Raw genomic sequence first — 25,402 nt, forward strand, 5'->3', positions numbered from 1 at the left:
CGGCCTGGACCCGCAGCGGGGGCAGCTTGGGGAGGGTTAGCCCAGTGCTTTGGGACTTGGAAACAGTCAGAAACTCATCCACCGTTAGCAGCCCTCGCAGCTGCCAGGACACGGCCAGCCCGTCTCACTGATCCCCGGGTGCCCTCCCCAGGGCGGGGAAGCACCCCTCTCTCAGGGGGCCTGTCATCCCACTTGAATCAAGTACCTGTGTGTAGACGTGCATGTCTGCTACCTGTGCACTTGTGTCCGTGTGTCTATACATACGGAATCAGTCAACCTCGGGCTGTCAGATGGACAGACTGGAAGCTGTTAAATGGAGTCAGTGTCACGTGCTCTTCTCCCAGTGGCCACGAGGAAGCCACTCTTCCCTCCTTTCTGGAAATGGGGAATCCGAGGCTCAGCGCCCAGGCTCTAGCCCTGGGCTGTCTTGGAAGCATTCCCTGGCCTCCACCCCAAGGGGTGGTGCCCCCGGGAAACGGAGGGGCTGGTTCAGCACAAGGAACGGGGCTGTGCTGTGTGACCCCCTCAGCCCTGTGCCTGGAGCCTCACCGTGAGGTCGCCCTGCTCAGGACACCTGGCCGCCCGCTCAGCCACGCTGCCGACCACAGGGCCCGGCTGGCTGTGCCACACTCGCCCCTCCCCCATTCTGTGGATGAAATGTGCGATAGTCCATAAACCCCCAGCACAGGTGGAAATCTTAACTGGACATCAGGTAACCATCTATGATGCGAGTTTCCCTAATTATTTTTCTGCTACTTTCTGGACGCTTCATTTGTCTTCTCCCCAACGTTTGCTTGGAGAAGGTAATTATAAGTTAGGAAAACTTATTTTATTAAATGTAAACCACCCAAACCCATTTCTAGCCCAAAAGCCCGGTCCGGACGAAATACTGGGAAAGCCCCGCCCGCGGCAGAGCTGGGCCTGGCCTGTGCTGCTGCCCGAGGGAGGCCGGCCGGAGTGCGGCTGCGCGTGCCCACGCCCTGCCCTCCCCGTGTGCCCGCAGAGCTGGTCATGCTGCTGGAGTGGTGGTCCTGCACGCAGTGCACGCTCTTCGCCGACCAGGCCACCATGGACCGCTTAGGGAAGGAGCACGCCATCATCATCCTCAACCACAACTTCGAGATCGACTTCCTGTGCGGGTGGACCATGTGTGAGCGGTTCGGGGTCCTGGGGGTGAGTGATGTGGGGGGCCCAGGGAGGTGCTGGCCTGGCTCTCTGGGGCCTGGGCTTCCGCTCCTCCTGTTTTAGCTCCTGGCCCCCTGAGCTGGGGGTCGGGCTCACGGCTGGCCTAAGGTGCCTCGATGGCAGCCTGCCCAGGCTCTCCTGAGGTTGGCTGTCCCGCCTTTCCTCTCCTGAGCCTTACTTACTACCCCGTGAGTCCCCAGAGCCTCAGTGAGCCGGTGCCCGATGCAGTGTGAACACCCTGAGCCAGGCCACGGGGTCCCACCGCAGTGAGCGCCGTGGGTGGCGTCCCTGCCCTCCTCAGGAAGGCCTGGCCTTGCCGCCAGTTCCCGTGGCTGCGTCCTGGGCCCCTCCCTCTGCCAGGCCTGCGCCTTGGCTTCCTCCTCTGTAGGAGGCACACCTGCGCTCTCGGGTCAAGCTGGTCCCAGTGGCCCACACTCAGGGTCAGGTGCCCCTGTGGGCAGGGTAGGCACGACCACCACGCCAGGCCTGGGGCACCCGGGGCACCTCCAGCCGAGAGCGCACTACCTGCCCCTCCTCCCTGCAGAGCTCCAAGGTCCTGGCCAAGAGGGAGCTGCTGTGCGTGCCCCTCATCGGCTGGACGTGGTACTTCCTGGAGATCGTGTTCTGCAAGAGGAAATGGGAGGAGGACCGGGACACCGTCATCGCAGGGCTGAGGTGCCTGGCCGACTACCCTGAGTACATGTGGGTGAGTCCGTGCACCCATGGGGGCCCTGGAACGGGAGGCTGCACTGGCTGGTGCCACCTTACATGTATGACTATGACCTGCATCATGAGTGGAAAGGCTAGGCCGATTCACAGCAGGGCCTGGGGGCCACCTGCTCCCACTGCCCCCATTGGAAGCCAGAGCCGGGAGGGAGGGGGCACCTCCCTGCACAACAGAGTGGGGTCCCCTGGGAGGAGTGGGTGCCCGGCCAGCGCCCAGGCTGAGCCGCCGCCTCTGCAGGGAGGGTCTTCTTTGGAGGTGGTTCCAGAGCGACCCCTAGTGACCTGCAGGTCTGGGTGAGTTCATCCTTCAGGGCGTAGAAGAGTCACAGGGCACAGGACAGGGGACACGACCTGTAGCAGCAGCCAGGGCCCGGGGCTGGGGGGGGGGGGGGGGGGGGGAAGGGGCGGTGAGAGGTTTCCAAGCCCCTGAGATGCGTTTGATGACACCCGCCTGGAGTCAGTGGTGTCAGGCGGCTCAGATCGTTTCTCTGTCTCGCCTTCTTCTGACCTCTGAGAGCCGCCTCGTTACCGAGCGTTTCTACCTCGTGTGTGTTCCGCTCCCACCAGAAGGCTGCCCGGGACCTGCACGCTCCCTGCTGCCTGTTGCGTGCTTTGAGAATAAGCGCAATGCTGTTAGCTGCCGGTGAGGGAATTGGCGTGTGGGGAGTATTTTAGGGCAGGTTGTCACCCTAAAATGAAAGAACATTTCAAAGTGCTTGTCCCTGGAGCAGTGCTGTCATTTCTACGAATCGGACAGCAAGCGTTTTGCTGCCGGTCAGGCTCCCCGTGCGTGGAGTCGTCTGAGCCCCTGTCCCTGTGCTCCTGCCCTAGTTTCTCCTGTACTGTGAGGGCACGCGCTTCACAGAGAAGAAACACCGCGTCAGCATGGAGGTGGCCGCCTCCAAGGGGCTGCCCCCCCTCAAGCACCACCTGCTGCCTCGCACCAAGGGCTTCACCACCGCGGTCCAGTGCCTGCGCGGGACAGGTGAGAGCCCGCGCCCCCAGAGCCGGGACCCTGGTCCTCTGGGCCCCACGCAAAGCGAGAGACGAAAGCAGTCAACACTCCGTGAGTGAATTACATGTCAACTGCAGGACAGAAAAGGGAGGACCATGTAGGCAGACTTAACATATTGTAAAATCCTGGTGTCATTTCTGAGGTGATAAAATGCTAGTTAATGGAAAAATAACTAAAATAATCAAAAAGTACATAACTGAAAACCTTATAAAGGAAAAAAATCTAACCCCAGAAGAGACAAGATAAAAGAAAGGGGCAGAGAACAGTTAGAAGAGGGCAGAGAGTGGCTTTAGATGCACACACATCAGTGAGTACAGTCAGTGAGCACAGATGTGATCATTAAATGCCCAACTAAAAGCTGAGAGTCGGCAAAGAAAAACGACCCGCGTGAAAGCCCGCTGGCTCTGCGTGGGCGAGGAGTGAGCGGCGGCCTGGCTCACCCTGCACCCCCGCCCCCACAGTCGCAGCCATCTATGATGTCACTCTGAATTTCCGGGGAAACAAGAACCCGTCTTTGCTGGGGATCCTCTACGGGAAGAAGTACGAGGCGGATATGTGTTTGAGGTGAGCTCCGTGCCCAGTGGGCACCCCATCCTGCCCAGTGCCCCCTCCCGTGCCTTCCCAGCCCCAACACATGGTCCCCCTCACCCCGGGCTTGATGCTGTATTTCTGTGACCTTTGTTGACACTGGCGATTTCAGCCCCAGAATTTAAGGGATCTGAGTCTGTAAGAGTCCAAGGGAGGAGGGTCCGTCTTGGGTTTCACCCGAGTGGCTCCTGGAGCCAGTGAGACGCGACAGAGTGAGGTACCCAGGTGTCCACGCTGAGCCGGGCTTTGTTCTGAGAGGCAGGCAGGGCCTCACACGGGGAGCGACCTTCATTCCTGTCGCACAAGATCGAGGTCCCTGACCAGGAGAGTGGTCCCCGGATGGCGACTGCGTGTCTCAGGGTCACGCTTGGACTCTCCAAGTGTCTCTGGCTCATGAAGAGGAGATAATTGATCCCCAAAATATATTTTAAACTTAAAACAGCCTGGGGATTACTCTGTTCATAAAATGGTGTTGTGACTTCGATTCCAGCTCAGGCTGTCTCCTGTCTGGGTCTCCCTGGTTGAACGGCTAGTCCCCGTGTCATTCAGGCATGCCCCGGAGGCAGGCCCTTCCCTGGTGTGGAGACCATGCAGATGGGCTCTGCGTTAGCGCCCTTGCCTGCCATCCGACCACCAGCGACTCAGTCACCATCCTGGCCACTGTGATTGCCGAAGGCTCAGACCAGCCTTGCCATTGCAGTCTGGAGAGCTTGGGCCAGCACAGCTTTTAAAAATAATACCACCCAGTAGTGGCCGGGTGGTCAGTTGTCAGAGCATTGGCCTGTACAGCAAAGGGTGCAGGTTTGATTCCTAGTCAAGGGCACATACCTGGGTTGCAGGCATGACCCACATACATCAAAGTTCTCAATTTTTAGAGCAAAAAGTTTGAGATAGCTTAAAACAGGACATGCATGTCTGGCCATGGACACTTCGCCTGGCTGTCCTTTCACTGTGGGCCCCTCTGGAGTGGGCAGCCGGGCCCCGTGATGAACTGCGTCTCACCTGCGTCCCGTTAGTTATTCTAGCTCAGGTGTGTGCTGGTGATCTTGAAGTACAACAGTCGCTGTGAAAGTGGTTCTTCGCCCCAGCCGGTTTGGCTCAGTGGATAGAACGTCAGCCTGCGGACCGAAGGGTGTCGGGTTCGATTCCGGTCAAGGGCATGTACCTCAGTTGCAGGCTGGCCAGGGCCCCTGGTCGGAGTGTGTGCAGGAGGCCACTTATCAGTGATGTTTCTCTCACATGGATGTTTCTCTCTGTTTCCCTCTCTCTTCCACTCTCCCTAAAAACCAATGGGAAAGTACCCCCGGTGAGGATGAACAAAAAAAGAAAGTGGCTCTGGTCCTGCTCAGCTTCCCGGTGGACACCTCCTCTCACGGGCTGGTGATCTAGCTGGTGATTAGGCTTATAAATAAGTTAGTGTCCTAACCGAAGTCAGATGTTTGTTCGTTGAGATGAAGGTTCTAAACCTCTGTTGTTTTTCATATTTGAAGCAAGTGGATTTCATCTGTGAAAGACACAACCTTCTTTGCCTAATGAAAGACTCCAAGTCATAATTATTTCCGAGAGTGAACTGATGAGAGAGACCAAAACTCCTGCTGAAGTTAATAAAGGGTCACCCTTCGCAGAGGAGCTGGGGGCACGCCCTGCTTATTGCATGGCTCCTGGGGACCCCTTGTGACATCCTCCCACTAGCCCATGGACGTAGATGCGGCTCGGCCCCCTCCGTGGCGCCCTGCAGGCCCGCAGAGCCCAGGCCACTCTGGGGGACGCCCAAGGAGAAGTTACTTGGATGTTTGTGTGTTTTTGGAAAGTGAGAGTGAGGTTGATGAGCGAAAGCAGGCCAGCAGGTCACCCCGATGCACAGGTGTCCCCCATTTTCAGTTTGCTGTCACCTAGGTATTCACTTTGCTCTCGATCTTCTTCATGAACAGGAGGTTCCCTCTGGAAGAGATCCCGCAGGATGAGAAGGAAGCAGCCCAGTGGCTCCACAAGCTGTACCAGGAGAAGGTAAAGGCGAACTGCCCGGGCTCGGGGGGCAGCTGCAGGCCGCCTCCCTGTGGGTCAGGAGTTCCCAGATGCTTCTTTCTAACTCTTTTCTTTCATGTTTCTTAACTTTTGAGAAATTAAGAAACTAGAGGAAAATATAACGATAACAGTGCTTATGTAACTATGGCGGATAATAATTGATTATGTTTGTTTCATTTATTCATGTAAAAGAAATTGTAGACATATAACAGATGTATATATGTGTGTGTATGTATATGGTTTGCAAGAAGAAACACACTATAGATGACATGACAATATTCTTATGATCACACCCATCCCCACCTCCATTCCCCCATGGCATGCCTCATTCCTGACTCTTAATTCTGTTTTATTTTATATATACAAACATACAGGACACCAGATTTTTGTTTTCAGCACCAAGGGAGGCTTAGATAATCAGAAAATCCTTCACTATATAACAAATATTTTGTTAAATGCATTGACAAGCTTGCAAGAAAATAAGGGAAATCTCTAGGAATCCAAAAAAAGGAGATGGATGCCCTAGCCAGTTTTGTTCAGTGGTTAGAGCACCACCCTTGGACTGAAGGGTCAAGGGCACATACCTCAGTTGCAGGCTCAGTCCCCAGCTCTGGTTGGGGCACCTGCGGGAGGCAACCAATCGATGTCTGTGTGTCTGTCCCGCTCCCTTCCACTCTAAAAACCAGTGGAAAAATATCCTCAGGTGAGGATTAATAACAGAAAAAGATGGAGCTAAAGACCTGTAGTGAGCCGGGGGCTGACACAGCCACATTCTCCTGGTGGAGTTTGCTGGTCTGCTTACCCTAAAGTTTGCTACCTGGAAACAGAAGGTAAGGGTTTGACCCGATCAAGGCAGAAGTTGGAACTGGGAACGCTAAAGCTGGAGCCCTCTGAGAGCTTTACCCGCAGGAAAGTTAAACAAAAACATCCACCTTCCAGCACAGGGAAATGACTGAGTTTTCCTTTCTTGGTCTCAACAAGTCCCCCTGGTAAGTCACAATTACAAGCCTGCCTGCAACCAGGTTTGGGGTTTGAATTTACACTAACAACATAGTTCAAGAACAAAGAGAAAATATCAACATGAAAAGTGGTTCCAGGCAAATCTCTCTGGAGCTCCTGGGAGAAGCGTGTGCAAAACTGGAAGGACATGACTCCAGTCCTAAGCTGCCACGATTTTCTCAGGTAAAATTCTGCTGGAGATAAGCTCAGAGCCAAAATCCATCACGGGCCAGACGGACAGAAAAATGAAGCCCTCCAAAACCTCAGCTAATGGAGCTATCAGAGACTAAAATCAGTATTTTTGAAATGACTAAGCACAAAAGAAGGAACTGAAAAGAAAAGAGCAAGACCTATGGAAAAAATGAGTCAGATTTGGGAAAAACCAAGTAGCATTTACAGGCATGAGAAATCTCGTCATTCATAGTAAAACCTTAACAGATTAAATATCAGATGAGATACAGCTAAAGAGAAAATGAGTAAGAAGGATTCAGAAGAAATTACTCAGAATGCAGCCCAGAGGAAGTGTAACTTATGAAAGGCTGAATAATACGGAGCATCGACCGAGAGGTCCAGCAGGCAACTCTCAGGAGGTCCAGAGAGAGAAAGTGGAAGGAATGGCGAAGCGCAGTTGTCACAGCTAATAACCATAAAACTCCTAGAATTGATGGGCATAGATTTCATCAGGTTCAAGAAGTACAGTCTGGGATAAGATAAAAATAAAAAGAAATGCATCCCTGCTTGGCAATGAAATTCCAAAACACTAAAGACAAAAAGAGATCTTAGAATCACCAGAGAGAAAAGACATACTGCCCACAAAGGAACGACCATGAGGTTAGCAGAGGACATATCTCTTACTACATATCAGAATCTTTTAAAGTATAACATGTTTTATCCTCTTAATAACCATACACACACATTATACATGCACACACATGTATACTCAAAACAGTAAACCCAGAGGAGAACAAATAAAGAGTGAATCAACGGCACCAAAAGCTTTTTCTTTAAAACTATTATAAAATAGAAGGCCTTGGGCAAGACTGACCAATTAAAAAAGAGTGATGACAGTAATGGGAATAAAAAAGAGCAGAGAGTGAAAATAATATGAGAGCACTGTGGCTAGCTTTATGCTTACGCATTTGAAAACTTAGATGAAACATAATTTTGAAGAGCAATGTAACTCTTTCCAGAAGAAACAGAAACAGCGTGTGCACAGGCAGATAGGCAGGTGGAGCTTGGATGCATCAGGCGGCGAAGGAGAGTGTGTCTCTGAATCTCCATCAGGTTTTAAAGTGTTGAAACTCTGTGTAAACAAAGTGACAGGTGCAAGCAACAGTATTTGTTCAGCAGGAAATGAGAAGTGACCTGAGCAAATGAATACACAAATGCAGTGTATCTATTTCCTAATAATATACTTTTATATACTGTGGTGTTCTATATTTTTCTTTTTTTTAGCCATCATTGTTTTCTTCTATCTGTTGATAGTGACATAAATGGGTCAAATTCACCCCGTTTCGATGCCGCCTGGTGTTCCCCCACCTGCTGGTACCCTGTCCCTGTCTGTGAGCATTAGTTTGCTCCCACTTTGCTGTCCCCAGTGGGGCAGGTGCACGTGAAACAGACCAGAGTGGGAACGTGTACGAATGCTCCCTGTGGCCTGGGTGAGCTTTGTTTCCTCCTGAAACGGGTTGCGTACGTGGACACTGGATCGCAATATAAAACGTGGTCCTAATTCAGAAAGGGAGGCGTGGACAGGGCCTGCCTTCCGGTTTTGCAGTGTGGCCTCGGCCTTGGTTCATCTTCACCACCACCTACTGTAAACCCTCTGTGGGACCCCGGGCAGCGCTGGGTGAGAGGGGGAGGCAGGTCCCGTCCGCTTAGGGTCAGGTAGCAGAGTGGGGGCGGCCCAATGAGCTTGAAAATGGCAGAAACGTGCTGAGGGCTGTGAAGGCCTGGGCCTTTTGGTCACCCCGAGGTGTATGTGAGGCATGAAGGTCATGGGTGCTCCGGGCCACTCTCGGCCTCAAGCAGTGGGGTGACTGTCCCCTGTCCACAGGTTAGACGAGGCCGTGAGATGAGGTGTTTGTTAAGCTCCTCCCCCCATTTTTATATAACACAAAACGTAACTATAGAAAATATTTTTCTTTTTTTTTCTTAATAACTGTAGAAAATGGAATGTGGGAAATAAAATGGAAAAAATAAAAACAGACGACATTGCACTCCTCCACGATCACGTGGGGTGCATCCTTCTCAGCGTGGTCCCACCCACATAGCCAGTCCTGCATGCTTTTTGTTTAAATGGAATAACCTGGCACTTTAAATGTCACAGTGCACCCCTTGTTAACACGTCTGAGTAGTGGCTGCGGAGATGTCTGCTCCATTGTTGCCCGTATGCCGGCCGGCCCTGCCCCGTGTTCACAACACGCTCCCCACCGTGCCGCTGCTGACGATCCGCCGAGGGTCATCTCCCGTGTCTTCACGGGCTGCTCGCTCCTGTCATTGGCCCATAGGCAGTGGAGTAGGAGAGGTGAAGTAACTTTCCAGGGGTGAGAGCTGGCAGGGGCGATGCTAGGACTTGTTCTCTGCCCACTGCCCCCCGGTGCCCCTGAGACAGCAGGAGATGATGAGGGTCCTAGCTCAGACCGCCAGTCCTGGGGTCACAGTGTCCGTCCTGGGCCAGGCACAGACTCATTCTTTTCTTAGGAAATGTGTCAGGTCACAGGGTTTGTGGTTTTTGTTTTGTTTTTTAATATAATTTTATTGATTTCAGAGAGGAAGGGAGAGGGAGAGAGAGAGAACCATCAATGATGAGAAAGACTCACTGATTGGCTGCCTCCTGCATGCCCCCTGCTGGGTACTGAGCTGCAACCTGGGCATGTGCCCTGCCCAGGAATCAAACCATGACCTCCTGGTTTCATAAATCGTTGCTCAGCCGCTGAGCTGCTCCGGGTTTGTGTTTTTACAAGATTTTGGTGCAGGCAGCCAAGTTCTGTGTGAAGGTCGTGCCCCTTTGTCTCCCGCCCACAGCGCACAATTGGTCCAGTCCCTGGGGCCCTTTACAGTGGAGCCAGTTTCAGTCACCGCGTTCTGTTCTCTCGGGGTAAGAGCACAGCATGCGATGACACCGCTTTCCCTGTGGACTCTGGCAGGATGCTCTGCAGGAGACGTACAACCAGAAGGGCGTGTTTCCGGGGGAGCCCTTCAGACCTGCCCGCCGGCCGTGGACGCTCCTGAATTTCCTCTTCTGGGCCACGGTTCTCCTGTCTCCTCTGTTCCGCTTTGTCTTGGGCGTCTTTGCAAGCGGCTCTCCCCTCCTGATCCTCACGTTCCTGGGCTTTGTCGGGGCAGGTAAGGAATGTGAAGGCTCCCACCGCTCAGGCCCAGGCCTGCCATGCCCGCCCCCCCCCTCCCGCCGCCCCGTGGAGGCGCCCAGGCCTGCAGGCCATCGCAGTGCCTGGGAGGCATCAAGGAGACGGGATCCAAGCAAGGCCTCGGGGCCTCAGCGCGGGCTCCAGCCACTCTGCCGCGGGAGTCATCTGCTCCTGGACTGCGCGTGGGTGGGGCAGAGGGAGGCTGGGAGGGGCCTGCCTGCCACCCACGGGCCTCCCAATAATGATTTTCCCAGTTGAACCATCTAACCCACCTTTCTCCTGTTTTAAAGCTTCCTTTGGAGTCCGCCGACTAATAGGAGTAACTGAAATAGAAAAAGGCTCCAGCTACGGGAACCAAGAATTTAAGAAAAAGGAATAATTAATGGCTGTGATTGAACACACTTAACTTGATGGTGGTGTCCGATTAACTCAATTAAAAACAGAACCACACACACAGAGGAAAAAAGACACTTAGAAACTATTTTCTTATTAACTGGTGACTAATATTAACCAATAAACTTGAGCCAAGAGTAAAGAAATCAGAAAGCCTTCCGGATGGAGACTTCGCAGCGCACCGCAGGGCCGCCTGTCGCTGTGGGAGACCGGGGCGCGGAGGGCGGCGTCTGCTCTGGGCGGTGGCCCCTGGGGTCCCGGACTCACCCAGCGCCATCGCTCAAGGACTCTGCTGGCCAGAGAGAGCCTCTGATGCTTTCTCTTCTTAAACTTGGGTCCCTTTTTTGTTTTTACCTGTGATTTCGGGAACTCACCCTGGCCCCTCGCCGCTCCCCTGCACCCCCAGCAAACTCTCTTCAGGACTCTTCCCCAGGCCTCCTGGGTGCAGATGTCGCAGCATCTCTGGTCCCCAAGGCAACCAGCATCTTGGCTTCCGGACAGTAGGGTGGGGAGCGGGTGGGGGCAGGGCACCGTGGAGAGAATGCTCTGGGTGAGAAGCGCACCCTGGGTGTCCGATGGATGGAGCCCGTGCAGGGCTGGCAGCTGGCAGCAGGCAGAGGCTGTGCCGTGTCCTCCCTCAGCCTGGGTGTGAGTGCTCGAGGGTGCGGGTGCGGTGAATGTAGCTCCTCAGCCCCTTCTCCCTGTGGCCCTGACTGCAGTCCCTCCACTGGGTGCTGGGAGGGGCCTCACTGGGCCAGTGCCCCTCCCCGCAGCCCCAGAACCTGTAATGCTGCTTAAGAAGCAGTGTCACCACCCAGCCTGTCTTCTGAGATGGTTGGAGACTGTTAACACAGGGCTTGTTGGCCTGTAGAGATGCTGTTTTCACATTTGATCTGTTGGTGGCTCTCAACTCCCTGATGAAAATGAGTTGTGGCGAGCCTTCCCCCATCCTGCCACCCTCCCTGCCCTGAGCAGGCACATGTGTCCGGCCGAGGCCTGCTTCTGACCAGGTGGGTGGCCTCCTGGCCTGGTGGTGCCCACACCCACAGGTGCCCGGTGGAGTGTCTCCTCAGGTCCCGGCAGCCTGTGCTTGACTATGTCCTCTCAGCATCCCTTGCAGGCCTGGCCTGGAGGGAGGTTGGCCCCGCAGATGGAGCCTGGCTGGCTGGAAGCTGCTGGGCAGACAGAGTGGGAACCAGGGTTCCTCCCGCCTCCCGTGGCTCCGCTCCGCCATCCCACCGCACACGGCTGCACTGGACTTCCTTCTTAAACCTTCAAGTTGGTTTTTTTAAAGTCACATTTCCCGCCTCTTTTTTTAGCAAGGGAAAGAAAACTAATGGGTATTATCTCTGACACACTGTAACCAGCATTCCGAATAGAGGCAGGTTGGATTTTCTAGAAAAATAGAGGAAAGAGACATAAAAGAAATTAGAAACTAAGTTGAAAAAACAATAACGTACTGGCCCTAAGTGTGTTTGGGGAAGATTTGTCAGGCTGGCGCGAAGGCTCGTAACAGCGACGCTCCAGAGGTTTAGGTTGGTGGCCGTGACGGCAGGTGCCGAGAACTGCGCCCCAGTTCTGTGCTGCTCGTGTCCCAGGGCGCGTGGATGCAACTCCTTGTGGGGCTGAAGGGTTAAAACAAAACAGTTCAAAATGCTTTGGTTCAGAACTAAGCCTGCTTGCCTCTGTCCTGAAGCACCCCCCCCCCTGCCCCCCCTCCTCAGGGTGAGCGGCCACCGTCAAGTTGATTTGTCTTCATACCGTGCTGCTCATCTGTCTCCATGCGTGTTCACCTGTGTCATTTGCTGAGTCACGAATGCCTAAATCAGCTTAAAGGAAACCAGAGGGAGGGTCCTCCTGGACGGAGCCCCACCGGGAAGATGCAGATTTAGATCTTCTACCACTTAGTTAATAGTCCTGGTTTCCCAGATAAGACCCCTCCCCCTGAAATCAATTCATCATGTGCGAATTCTACATCGAGTCAGTGAATGGGCCATGCAGACTCCTGTTAATGGAGCCTGAGACCGGGGTGTGGGTTTCCAGTCCCAGTGATTCCTTCCGGTTTAACATGGATCAGCTCTTGCATTGAACGCTGAGCCCTTGGGAGCAATAAAAACTACACCAGGAATGTGCAGACTATTTTTTTTTTTGAGAGAGAGAGAATGGATTTTGCTTTTCATTCACTTCATAAGGAAAGGGGGAGGGGAGCTCTTTTAAATTTTTACCTTAAATTAATAAATTGCAGAATTGTGCTTTTCTTTATTCTTTGCCTTTACACCCACTACGGAGTTCCCTGTGTTGCTGATGCTGCCATGTCACATTCAGGCTGAGCGTGGGACAGGCCATGCTGGTTGCAGTCGAGTTGTGCTCTCTAGGCGTAAAGGGCGGGTCCTGGGTCAGTCAAGGCCCGGAGGTGTTTGCTGCCTCCCCCTGCTGGGGGAAGTGTTTGCTGACTCTCTCTGGGGTAGGCTCTGCTACTTGCTCTGTGCCTGGGAACCAGCCCCCTGCTCCTGCTGGGGGGTTGCTGGCTGCATGTTTCTCAGCTCAGGCCAAGGCCCCACTCTCAGGTGCAAGTCTCCAAGTCCGATGTCATCTTCCCTCTGTCTCCTGCCCCTGCCCAGTACGTGGAGTTTGGCCTGTGGGCCTTCCCCATGTGTCTAGCTGCTGGGGGTCGCAGTTCTTTGGGCCCCTCTGGGTGACTGTGATATTTCCATGGTGACTTTGTAGCAGCTGCCGGGGGGCTCTCTGGCTTCCATCTCTGAGGTCCTTGTGACAGCACCGTGAGCAGTGACGGTGGGGAGCAGCGCGGCTGGTCAGAGGGAGAGCAGGGCATCGATTTTGAATGCTCGTTTTCTGTATGCCCCGCTTTTCTCCAAACCTGGTGGAGGGTTTGACATAGCTACCCACTGACAAGCATTTCCGCCAGAGAAAGCAGAGGGACAGGCCGTCCCCTGCTTGGTGACAGCCCATTGGAGGGGCCCCGTCCTCAAGAAGCACAGGATCCGTGTGATGAGCTCTGAATGTAGAAACCACTAAACCATCACAAAGCAACAGCGGACACTGAAACAGTGCAGGTGCGGTCACTGATCAAGTCTGAATCTGCCTTGTCCGTCCTGGTCCCCGCCTGGTGTGCGGAGGCAGGAGGACCTCCTTACACTAAATGATGGAGCATGATTTGGTCCGAAGGAAGGCGGTGGCTGCAGTCACGTGCAGTTCAGGGCTGTCTGGAGGCTGTCCCACACCCACGTGACTACGGTTGTGTCAGGTTTGGGGTGGAGGAGTCACTCTGCATGTCGCTTTGTCTCTGCCCGAGACACCTATAGGATAAGCCAAATAGAATCTTTTCAGCCCGGCTGATATTCAGCTGAATTGTTCAACCCTGAGCGTGAGCTCCTGCTGCAGACCTCTCGCCAGTAGTGCATGCTTCCCCCAGCATGCAACACTTCGCGTCCAATGATGTGACGTGGCTTCCAGCCCTCCTGCCGTCTACCGAGGCCGAGGGTTGAAACAGTGGGCCTGCCGTGCCCGCCTGCCTTCTCTCTGGAGACGGCACATCCCTGGCCCACGTGCCTGCCCCTTTGTATAGTGAGTTGGCTCCCAAAGCAAGGGCCAGCCTCTCCGAACGCCCAGGCCTGGGTGCTGGGTGCGCCTCCCTTTCCCCCTCCCCACTCCTGGCCATACCACCCACTTGCACTGGGCCAGGCCAGGTGCATGCAGACATTCGGGTTTCACATTCTTGCCTATCAGGGCCAGGACACAAAAACACAGGGACAGCTTTTGGGTAGATGTCACATTGTGTTCTGTGTGATCGAGGGGTGGACACATGTGAGTTACGTTGCAGCACAAGCATTTGCCCGCTAGCTGATTCAGAGAAAACGGTGGCCTTCTCACACACCACTCGGGGAATTAAAGGACAAGACCACTTTCAGGGAGTCCGGGAAATTCCCAGAGACGCTGACACCAGTCAGCCTCAGTGGCAGCCAGGCATTCTTTTTCAGAGACAATTGGATCGCTTTAAATTTTTAAGCTTTGTAATGGCAAGTTCACCTGGAATTTCCTTTTCTCGTAAACTTTCCTTTCTTAACCTTTTTGTTGCATAAGCACTTGGACAGAAGTCAAAACTGTGAATGAGATACTGAAATGCACTAAATTGTATTAAATTAAACTGGAGTTACTTGATAACAATGAAGTAATGCATCGGATCTGCTTGTATTTATTGTCTCGGAGCTGTACGTTGTGACAATCAAATGTTACTTGTTTTCTAAATGCCAGGAAATTCAACTGGCTTCTTAATCATAAAGACCATCCGCAAGTAATGTACCACAAACTAACCATTAACACGAAGACCGTCGGCAAGCACTCCCTGGAGATGAAAACCTCTCTGGAGAACCTCACACACCACCGACTCCAGTGCACGTGACAGATGTTGGGGTCTTTTTCTATTGTTGACAATCGGCCATAGCTGACCATCGGCCAGTTTAAAGGGTGATACATTGTATACAGGGTGCAAATATGTTCTATGGACGTTCCTTTTTGTACTCTTCATTTTTACAAGTTTGCTACTCACAACGTTTATGTAGTTGAGGATAGAGGTATTTTTGGTCTATAGGAGCTGGGGGAGGGGGAGCAGCTAACTTAGACTTTAAAAACCTGTGTCCCAAAACCTGACTGTGTGTGCCATGCTCTGTGAAGATCACTCTGTAATGGGCGTGCGTGAGCCTGCCTGCGTGGCGGTGTTTTCTAGATTAGATGCTGCAGGCGTCATGCTTGTTTATTAAAGTTGCTGCTGTGAAAGAGAGGGATAAATATCCACAATCGAAGAGAAAGTGACTGTCTGCCTCCTTCTGTTCCTTTGTTTCTAGTCTGCATAGATTATCGCCTCCTCTCCCCCCGCACCCCCCTCACCCCCCCCCCACCCCCACCCCCAAGTAAAGGATCCGGCCTGTGGGGTTGCTGCCTGCACAGGCCGCTCACCTGTCCTCCATCCTCCACTTCCTGCTCAGTGCACTTTGCAAGCCTCTCCTTTGCATGTCAGTTGCCTTTGGGGGAAAATTGGAGAAAGAGCACCATCATCTGGCCAAGGCCGGGGAGGAAGCTAGTTGGTGCATAAAGTCTCCGACATGACTCTGCCTAAAAATGGGTCTTCAGAGCCATCAAGGATGAAAGAGTTTCTGAAGTGGGCCTGTATACATCCAAAGCTATTTTCTATAAAAATTTATTCTATGGAGGAAACCAAGGGACCCTTTTTCTCCTTTATAAAGAACTCTTGTTAGAACCAAGAGCTAGTCCAGGGTCACATTTGTTTGAGGAAAATAAATTGAGCTAAAAGAGCCGTGGTGTCACGGGAACTGCCGTGATGACGTGTGTCTCTGCTCTGTGTGGGTCCCGGTGGTGGTGGTGGAAGCTGGGCTGGGCCACATCCACACTCAGCCCAGCCCCTTGAGAACTGGAGAGGCCGGGAGCAAACGGGCCATCAGATCTAGCCATGATTTATTTTAAAATGCATCCTGAATTCAGAGCATATGTATACCAGCAAGGCACACCTGTGCACATCCAGGCATGTATACACACATGCACATGCACCTGTGCCCACACGTGCACATGAACAACATGCATAGGAGTGGAATTTGTGGAGGTGTGATGCAGGAGATGAAACTGAAGGGCCCTGCTGCCACTTGGTATTAAGTATGGGGGGGGGGGGTCTTGGTCAGTTCTGACTTGCTGTGTGCCTGATCCTGTGTGAACACAAATGTCCATGGGTAGAAATGACTGGCTGTGGACATCACCCCTGAACCCCCACAGATACCTGGGACACCCAGGAGATGGGCCAAGCCCACCTACTTCTCTGGCCCAGATCCCACCTCTGCTTTGACTGCCGGGTCGACTTGGTGTGTAGGAATCAGCCCCTGGCCACTTGACGTGATGAGAAGTGTGTGCCAGAATGCACACACACATGTGCCCGTGCATATACATACCTGAACACACACATACCTTCACAAAGGCATATGCATACATGTGCATACCCATGCACACAAACCCATGTAGGCACACAGTGCGCACACACATCTATACATACACATGCACTATGTGCATATATATACACACATACCTACACATATACACGTGCACCAACACGTGCTCACAAACACACATAGGTGTGCACACATATGTACAGGCACACCCCAAAGAGTAGGGGCAAAGCTTAGTGTTATTTAAGCACCGGCCTATTAAGAAAAGCGGTGAAATCACAAGACTTTGCTCTGGAATAATTTCCGTCTCTCCCGGAATAAAGCCTGAGAACACCACAGTCCAGGTGACCCGTACGCGGTGGGATTTGTGGAAACAAAAGCTCCTCTTAAAGAAAGTGCTCCCCAAATGCTAAATAAATCAGCTTGTCCTGTGACGTCTCAGAGGAGTTAGTGATGTCACTTGATCTGGGCTCTAGCTCCATCAGGGAGCGGGGCGAACATTCCACCCACAGGCACTTTATTCCAGGAGACAGGTGGTGTGGAAAGTGGGCAGAAAGTGTGACCTGTGGGGGCACTGGGTGGTGTTTTCAGTCCCTCCTCCCGGGGAGGGCCCTGCCTATAGCCGGAGGGTACCCCAGCGGGGTGGAGTGGAGGCTGACCCCCTAAAATGAGAATGCGGAGTCCGGTGAGGCCCTCATACTGCCTTCTGGAAGGGTGTGTCTGGCAGGACGGTGTGTAAGGCTGGCCAGAGATGATGGCTCCGTCCAGGAGAAGGGAGACCCAGTGCTGTCCCAGGTCTGTCCCCATCTTCTCTGCAGGCCCAGAGTGTGAGGTGAGCCTTGGGAGTCAGAGGCGGGGATTCCAGGGACCCCAGAGCACTCTGAACCAGGAGGTGTGTGCAGGAGCCTGGGGGTGTCCTTAGAGACCTGAAACGGGAGCTGGGATGGGGGAGAGGACAGCTGGCTCTCGCTAGGTGTGTCCAGCCTGTTTGCAAAACCACCGTATGCGTTAAGCACCCACCACGGAGGGCCAGGAGCCCAGGAGCCCGACTTCAAAGGACTCGGTGCTGTCTGCCCGGCAGATGCAGAGCGGGGTGCCCCTTTGCCCCGCTGTCTGCGCCGGTGCCACACACCCGCATGCAGCTTCATGCGGCTTCTCCCCGGGCCTCAGGCACTATTCCTGACCAGCGCGCCTCCAGGACATCCCCACAGCCTGTTCCACCGGCTCGCTTCCTGGTAAAGATCTGACAATGTCTCTACGCGGTCAGTTCCCTGCCCAGGACTTTGCAAGAAGCCTGACCCCCGGGGACAGCCCAGGGCCGTCGGGTGAGCCTCCACACTTACACACAGTGGGGAGGGGGCTGCTGCCTCCAGGGACCCTGCCGCCCCGACATGACGCAGAAGCTGCATCTCAGGACGACGGCGGAGCAGGTATGCATTACTGACCACTCCCTGCTCACACCCTCTCCTGCTGCTTCCAACCATGAAATAGTGGCGGCGGCCCAGCGGCAGCGCCCCCTTGAGCAGGGGCAGGTTTGGTGTGGAAGGAGATGTGCCCACCTCTCGGGCCGCACGTGACTCTGGGTTTGGAGGGTGCCCTGCCTTAGGGTGTCTGAGGTTCCGTGGTCCAGAACGTACCTCCCCAGCCCCTCCTGGTCTGTTTCTCCAGGACACAGAGCTCCTGAAACCCTGGGAAATTCCTCAGCCATAAGAGCACGAGGAGCCTCTTTTGTTCTGGTGAGGTGACTGTGGGTGGGCTCCTGGGTGGCTCCTGGAGGAGGTCTGGTCACCAGGAAGACCAAACTCTGACTAGATATAAGCTTGGAACTCTCAGCCCCTCCCCATTCCTCAGACAAGGGGAAGGAGCTGGATGGAGATGGAGGTGACGCTCCACCACGCCCACGGAGGAAGCCTCCACGGAACCCCGATAGCACGGGTTCGGGAAGCTCCCGGGTATCAGGAGGGTGAGGCTCCCTGGGCTGAGGGTTGCTGTTAGTCCCACCAGAACCATGCCAGCCCGGCTCTACAGCTGTCGGTCGCCTTTGGTCTGAGCGCCTGGCCCGTCCTGCCAGGACCCCTTAGGCTGGCTGACCCTTCGAGGGAGCCTTTAGGTCCCACCAGAGCTGGGCTGAGGCCTGCGGGCAGCTTGGCCAGGGCAGCCCTCCAGCCCCCTCAGAGCCGCGGCCCTCACGCATGGCTCCCACCTTCCCTGAAAGGGCTTTCTATTAATAACCATTAAGGACTCTGAACGCTCGAAAGGAAGTATTTATTACGTGTGTCCTGAGCCAGCCAAGTCCCAAGGCAGCCTATTAAACATTGAACATCGAAATAATAAATGAATCATTGATTTTCAGACACCAGGCCATGGATGCATCTGTTCTAGGCTGTTGGGCAACCACGGGTGCCCCTCTTGGGTCGGGGCTGGGCAGCGTGCATGGGCAGCAGAACCACAGTGGACTCTGAGCAAGGACTCGGGTGCAGGTGGTCTGTTTGCCAGTGGACCCAGAGAGGGGAGCGAGGTGGGGAGGGTGAGAAGGGAGGGGCAAGGAGCCGCGACGGTGCCTGTCCTTGCTGGTTACCTCTGGGGGCTTAACCCCTCTCAGAAGCCGCTGATACACTCTGAGCAAGGGGAGGTTGGCACACTTATCTACCCACTTGGTGCGGGAGGACCTGGTGGTGCCAGTGCCCAGTCCTTTCTGCTCAGCCTGCTCTGGGCCTGAGGCAGGAAAGTGGGGCCCGAAGGCCCTGGGGTGGGCACCTTACAGTGCCGGGGCCGCCCCTCTGCAGTGAAATCAGACCTGCGGGCGTGCGGCCTGGGCACCCAGCAGGGCTGCGGGTCTGTGTGCAGCACGCAGGCCACTGCGACAGGACAGTTTACATGGTGCTGCTTAGGCAGGAAGAGACACATGGAATCTGGGTTAGCTGACTCCATCCTTCCCGCCTACTCCAGTGAGGTTCGGTGCCCTTGGAGGTTGGCATTTGGGGCAGCCAGCCCTTAAGTTGGCCTTTCCCTCACCCCTCCTTCCTCTTCTGTTCCTGTTACCCCAATATTAGATGTGCCAGAGGCTGGCACAAGAGGCGCTGGCCCTGCTCCCAAAGGCTAAGCCAGGCCACAGCCGGCTTCCCCCACCAGGGCAGGGAGTGGCTCCTGGGCTTGAGGGTCTGATAAGGTGGGTGGAGGACAGATGAGGGTCTCTAGCAGGTGGTCCCTCCTGCTCCCTGTCTCCCACCCCTCTGAGCAGGGACACCCGTGAGGGACGGAGGTTTGGAAATGGACAGGCTGCTGGGAGGATAGCCTCTGTTTGAAAGGGGAGAGCAAGAACTCAGGCTGCCAGAAAGCCAAGAAGAAAGGCACCTGAGCTAAAACTAGGAGGCTTGAACAGAATGTCCAGAAATGCCATCTATAGTGCCAGGTTTGATTTCACCATCGCTAATTATTTAAGTCACATAATGCAGAATGAAACCTGGGAGAAGGATGCTGCTAACGCCTAGATTTCAACCTGTCCAATGCTGCACAAGTGGAGAGCAGGTTCTTCCTGAGAATGAGGCACAAAGACACCCGCAGGCAGCCGTGTGCTAGGAGGACAGGCCTGGGGCCCGGGCCGCTCTGCCCTCTAATGCCTGTGCCTCAGGCTCCTCCTGTAGAAAGTGGGATGATGATGGCAGCCCCGCTTTCGGGTGCCCTGGCTTCCAGCTGAAAGGAGCAAGGCGCACAGTGTTCCGTGGCCGAGCCCCAGGGGTCAGTGCCTCCACTTCCCCATCTGTGAAATGGGGATGGGAATTCCTCCTCCTGGGGATTCTGTGGGGATCAATTACACAGGATGCATGTTTTGGAGGGAAAAACTCTGTCATGAGCCCTGCTCTTCGATGAGAAAGTTGAGACTGAGGAGAAGCGAGGAGTAATGTAGAAGCCATGCATCCTGCTCAGATCGGCCGCCTAACCACAACCTGAGCCCTTTTTGCACACACCGCCTCTTCAGATCAGTGACGAATGTGCAATGGTGCTGGAGTGCAGAGGGACAGTCACTGCCAGCATTTTGATGCATCCCTTCCAAACTCTTTTAAAAGAGTTCTTTCTTTTATGTGGTTGTGATCATATCACACCTTCACTTTAAGGCTTTTATTTTAGCTTTTTAAAAAATATATATATATTTTTTTATTGATTTCAGAGAGGAAGGGAGAAGAAACATGAATGATGAGAATCATTGATCAGCTGCCTCCCGCACGCCCCCTACTGGGGATCGAGCTCATAGCCCAGACATGTGCCCTTGACCGGAATGGAACCTGGGACCCTTCAGTCCACAGGCCAATGCTCCATCCACTGAGACAAACCGGCTAGGGCATATTTTAGCTTTTTAAAAGTCCACATTTATTCCTTTTAAAATGCTCAAGAGATTTTTTTTAAAGTACAAAAGCCTTGCCGAAACCGGTTTGGCTCAGTGGATAGAGCGTCGGCCTGCGGACTCAAAGGTCCCAGGTTCGATTCTGGTCAAGGGCATGTACCTGGGTTGCAGGCATATCCCCAGTAGGAGATGTGCAGGAGGCGGCTGATCAATGTTTCTAACTCTCTGTCTCTCTCCCTTCCTCTCTGTAAAAAATCAATAAAATATATTTTTAAAAAAATAAAAATAAAGTACAAAAGCCTAAAGATATCCAGGATTCAGATAAGATTTCAGGCCGGTGCTGACTGTTGGCTTCTCCGTTGCTAAAGCCTACATTTCAACCTCTTTAAGTCCATGCTGCCACGATTCCTCTGGTGGGGCGGGGGAGTCCTCCGACTTCTGGCAAACCTCCACGCAGGTGGCCACTCCAATAATGGCAGAAAGAGCACGGCAGTAGCAGCCAGTGTCATCGCCAGGCAGAAGCTTTATAATCCCGGGACCGACTTTTCTCAATGAACATTATAGGCGTTTCTCAGACTATCTGAAACCCTTTCCAAACACCGTTTTGACGATGACATAACAGTTTTTCAACACAAATGGCATACTTTATGTAACACAGTTATTGGTATTTATTTTAGGTCATTTCCAATTTTTAGCTGATGCTGCAAACAATGCTGCAACAGGTTTTTATCCAAGATCTGGGAGAGACTTTCCTTAAAGAGCTCTAGAACCCAGGCGCTGGGTCAAAGGATGGACGGGTGTCACTGCCTGTTTAAAAGGTGGCTGGGGCCTGGCCGGGTAGCTCAGTTTGTTTAGAGCATCGACCCGAGATGCCAAGATTGCAGGTTCGCTCTCCAGTCAGGGCACATAAGAATCAACCAATGAATGCATAAATAAGTGGAACAACAAATCAAATGGATGTTTCTCTCTCTGGCCCTCTAAAAATCATTTTTTTTTTAAAAAGGAAAAAGAAATAAAACGGTGGCACTTCAGAGCAGAGCTGCCCTCCGCCTGCTGGTCTGCCTGGGTTACCACACCCGCCCCTCCCTCAGCTCACTTCTGGTCTCTTTTATCCCCCCACATTTTTGTTAATTGTAGGGAAAAAATTTCTGTGGCATTTCATTAGTTACTCGAGGCAGATTATTTATAGTAATTACATAATTGTTACTAATTATGTTTCCCCTTTTGTGGACCATTTGCCCACCTGAGGGTACTGTTTTTGGAAGGCTTGGTTAAAAGCACACATTAACTGCATGGAAGACGACCTCTGACCCCGAGGCCCAGCACTGTGCTGCCCCTGCCCCTGAACACCTGGGGGGAGGGAGGTGCTGACACAGCGGGGCGAGTGCCACATCGTCACCTTGTGGGCTCTTTGGAGCCTCACGTGTTACTACTTTAAAGTCAGTTGGGTTTTGTCCTAACCGGTTTGGCTCAGTGGATAGAGCATCGGCCTGCAGACTTACCCCACACGCCCTCCTAACCCTTGGCAACCACTAGTCTGTCCTCCATTTCTATAATTCGTCACTTCAAGAATGTTCCATAAATGAAATCACAGGCTATGTGACTGGGGTTGGGCGTTTTGCATGCAGCATCGTTCTATCAAGACTCATCCAGGTTGCTGTGTGCCTGGACAGGTCAGTCCTTTTTATTGCTGCATAATGTTCCGTGGCGCGGGTGGACCAGTTTGTCTAACCAGTCACCTGTCAAAGACCATCTGGCTGCTTCTAGGCTTTGGCCACTATGCATACATCCGCTGGGCATGTTTGCTGGCTCAGTGGAGAGGGCCTGAGAGTGGGACAGAGACAGACAATCCTGTGGTGCCTCCGTTTTAGACCAAGCCTACGCAGCACTCCAATACATAATTGAACAGGCTCTTTGCCTCTGGACACAGTGTAATGGGCTGCCAGGAAAGGCCATTTGGGCTCAAGTTCCAGCAACCTTTACAAAAACAAAAACAAATGCTGTCTCAGAACAAACGGATCTGAAAAGGAATAGACATCGATTAACAGTAATACCACCATTTTCACCGTGATGAAAAGGAATTGCTAAGCCAGTGTTTGTGCTGAATTCAAGCATTTTCTAAATTCCCATGTGAACAAAGAATCTCTGACGGTTCTGCCGGAGAGAAAACTGCCCGCGAGCCTAAGTTTTGCCTAAAACAGAGTCGGAGAGCCTTGCCCCTCCCTCCCGTCCCTCCGGAAAGAAAAAACTTCCACCCAGAGCGGCCGGTGGGGCCAGGACAGTGTCTGTGTCCTCACGAAGGAAGACTTGTGAGTGACTCTTTTCTCAGTCTCTGGACGATGTCTGGGTGAGAACAGACGAATTACATGGAGGCCTGGGCTTGGACTGTATCTTTGGTGTTGTCAGGTTTTAAAATAAAATCATTTTAGCTATTTGAGTAGATGTGAAGTGAGCTGTCAGTCGTTGTCACTTTAATTTGCATTTCCTTGGTATCTGCTGGTTGCTGAGCCTCTTTTTATGTGATGATTGGCCACTGTATGGTCCGCTCTGATGTTTATTCATCTGTTGTTCCTTTCCTGACTGCTTTTAGACTAATCAAATGTTTTTGGTGGTTTTTTTCTTTCACTTTAATATATTTTTTATTGTTGATAGTATTGCAGTTATCTCCCATAATCAAATGTTTTATATTTTTCCGTTTTGCTTCTTTTACTGGCTTCTTAGCCAAACCCTTATGTTGTTTCATTTTTAATTTTGTTTTTGTGGTTTTGCTCTAGGGCTGGAAATCCTGATATCAAATTCTATTTTGAGTTACTATTGTATTACTTCAGTCTTCTCTCTTTATACAGGAGCCTCTCATCGCCCACTTCTCACTTCACACCCTAACGTTCCCATTCCACAAGGATAGACTCCCAAATGCAAGAGCCCTCTGTCCACCTTATCCTTATGTCTTTAACATATATTTTTTAAAACCGTCACACAAAGTAATCAAGTATGTTTCTTTCTTGAGGGAGTTATGGGGAGGAAAAAGCATCACCACTGTTACCCCCTTGCTGATCGCTCCCGGGGCAGGCGATCCTTCCCTTCCTATTGTCCCACTTTCATCTGGTCTCGTGTCCTTTCACCCTGAAGGACATCGTCAGCATTTACTATAGGACCCGCGTGCGGACACAGATTCTCTCAACTTTATCTGAAAGCATCTTTATCTGCCCTCATCTTTTGGAGTATTTTTGTTGGACAAAGGGTTTGGGGCTAAGTTTTTTAAATTCAGCACTTTACTGGTTTATACCGTTGTTTTCCAGTTTGGATTGTGTCTGATGAGAAGTCAATGAAAACTCTCATCATTGTTCCCCTGAAGGTAACGTGTCCTCCTTTGCTGGCTGCTTTCAAGATCTTCTTTACGGTTTTCAACAGTCTGACTGTGATGTGCCTGCACATGTTTTTCTTAGTATGTGTTCTGAGGTTTTGCAGAGTTTTTTTGACCTATAAATCAATCTTTTTCATCAAATTTGTGGACTCTGGCTGTATTTTTTTTTTTTTTCAAATAAAATGTCTGCCTATTCTCTAAGGCTCTGTTGATTTTTTTCTTCAATCATTTTTCTCTTCTTCAGATTGAAAAAATTTGTATTGATCGGTCTTTAAGATCACTGACTCCTCCTGCTATTTCCAATCTGCTGTTAAGCCAATGCAGTAAAATTTTCACTTCAGTTGTACTTTTCAGTTCTAGAACTTCCATTATTTTTTGTTGTTGCTGTTAATCCTCATCCAAAGATATTTTTCTATTGATTTTAAAAGAGTGGAAAGGAGCTAGGGAGGGAGAGAGAGAGAGAAACATCAGTGTGAGATACATCGATTGTTTGCCTCCCATATGTGGAGGATGGAATCTCCAACCCAGGCCCTTGACCAGGAATTGAACCCGCGAACCTTGGGTGTGCAGGCCTGTGTTCTAACCACTGAGCACACCGGCCAGGGCTAGACCGCCCGTTCTTTTTTATACTTGCTATTACTCTGCAGTCTTTAATGATTAAGACCATATTTTCATTTAATTCTTTGAACACGTTTATTACAGTTGCTGTGTAGTCTTTATCTGTAAATATAACATCTGGGCTATACCGGGGTTGGTTTCTATTGACGACTTCTTTTTTCCTGACTATGGTTTACACTTTCTGGTTTTTGCATGTCTAGTCCATTTTTTGTGTCTGTACTGGACATCGATCACTTACAAGTTGTAGAGACTCTGGATCATCTTCCAGAGAAGCGTTCTGACATTTGTGGTCGTTGGCAGGTCAATTACTGCCTTTATCACCTTGACCTTTTACAGGTTTGGTTTTATTCTTTGTTAGGCTGGATCTGAGAAATGTCCTCAGTGTCCCCTACTTGCAGGAGTCAATGTTCAAATCTCTCTTGCGGATCTCGTCAAGGCTTTGCTGTACACTTTGTTAAGGTGGGTCTAGTGTAGGCCTTACTCAGAGCAGGGCTTAGAGATGGCTCACGGGACACATCTTGGCCACGACCTGTTTTGGTATGGCCGTTGAGCTAAGAATAGTTTATATATACATAATCTTTTTTTAAAAAAAATGTTTTTATTGATTTTAGAGAGGGAGAGGGAGAGAAACATCAATCCACTGCCTCCTGCACGCCTCCTACTGGGGATTAAACTAGAAACCCGGTATGTTCCCTTAACTGGGAATTTGAACCAGCAACCTCTCAGTACATGGGACAATACTCAACCAACTGCGCCACACTGGTCAGGGCTAATTTTTACATTTTTAGATAATTGTTTTTAAAAATC

The 25,402-nt window shown here is 52.0% G+C and overlaps 1 protein-coding gene across 6 annotated transcripts in view; it reads left to right on the forward strand.

Moving 5' to 3' along the window:
- The window catches only part of AGPAT3 (1-acylglycerol-3-phosphate O-acyltransferase 3), a gene marked incomplete at its 3' end in the record, with an annotated part of 74,341 nt that extends 61,787 nt beyond the window's left edge, over positions 1-12,554 (forward strand). For 5 of the 6 annotated variants that reach the window (XM_081088012.1, XM_081088015.1, XM_081088011.1 and 2 more), the window contains exons 3-9: positions 1,004-1,173; positions 1,730-1,891; positions 2,743-2,896; positions 3,388-3,490; positions 5,446-5,521; positions 9,688-9,886; positions 10,200-12,554. In XM_081088012.1, coding sequence (XP_080944138.1) covers positions 1,004-1,173; positions 1,730-1,891; positions 2,743-2,896; positions 3,388-3,490; positions 5,446-5,521; positions 9,688-9,886; positions 10,200-10,288 — 953 coding nt within the window. Of the gene's footprint in view, positions 1-1,003; positions 1,174-1,729; positions 1,892-2,742; positions 2,897-3,387; positions 3,495-5,445; positions 5,522-9,687; positions 9,887-10,199 lie in introns of those variants that run through there. The other variant, XM_081088016.1, reaches the window with a different exon arrangement.
- Positions 12,555-25,402: the final 12,848 nt, after the last annotated feature.

This window comes from Myotis nattereri, assembly GCF_964212035.1.
Source record: "Myotis nattereri genome assembly, chromosome: 3".
NCBI classification, from domain to species: Eukaryota; Metazoa; Chordata; class Mammalia; order Chiroptera; family Vespertilionidae; genus Myotis; species Myotis nattereri.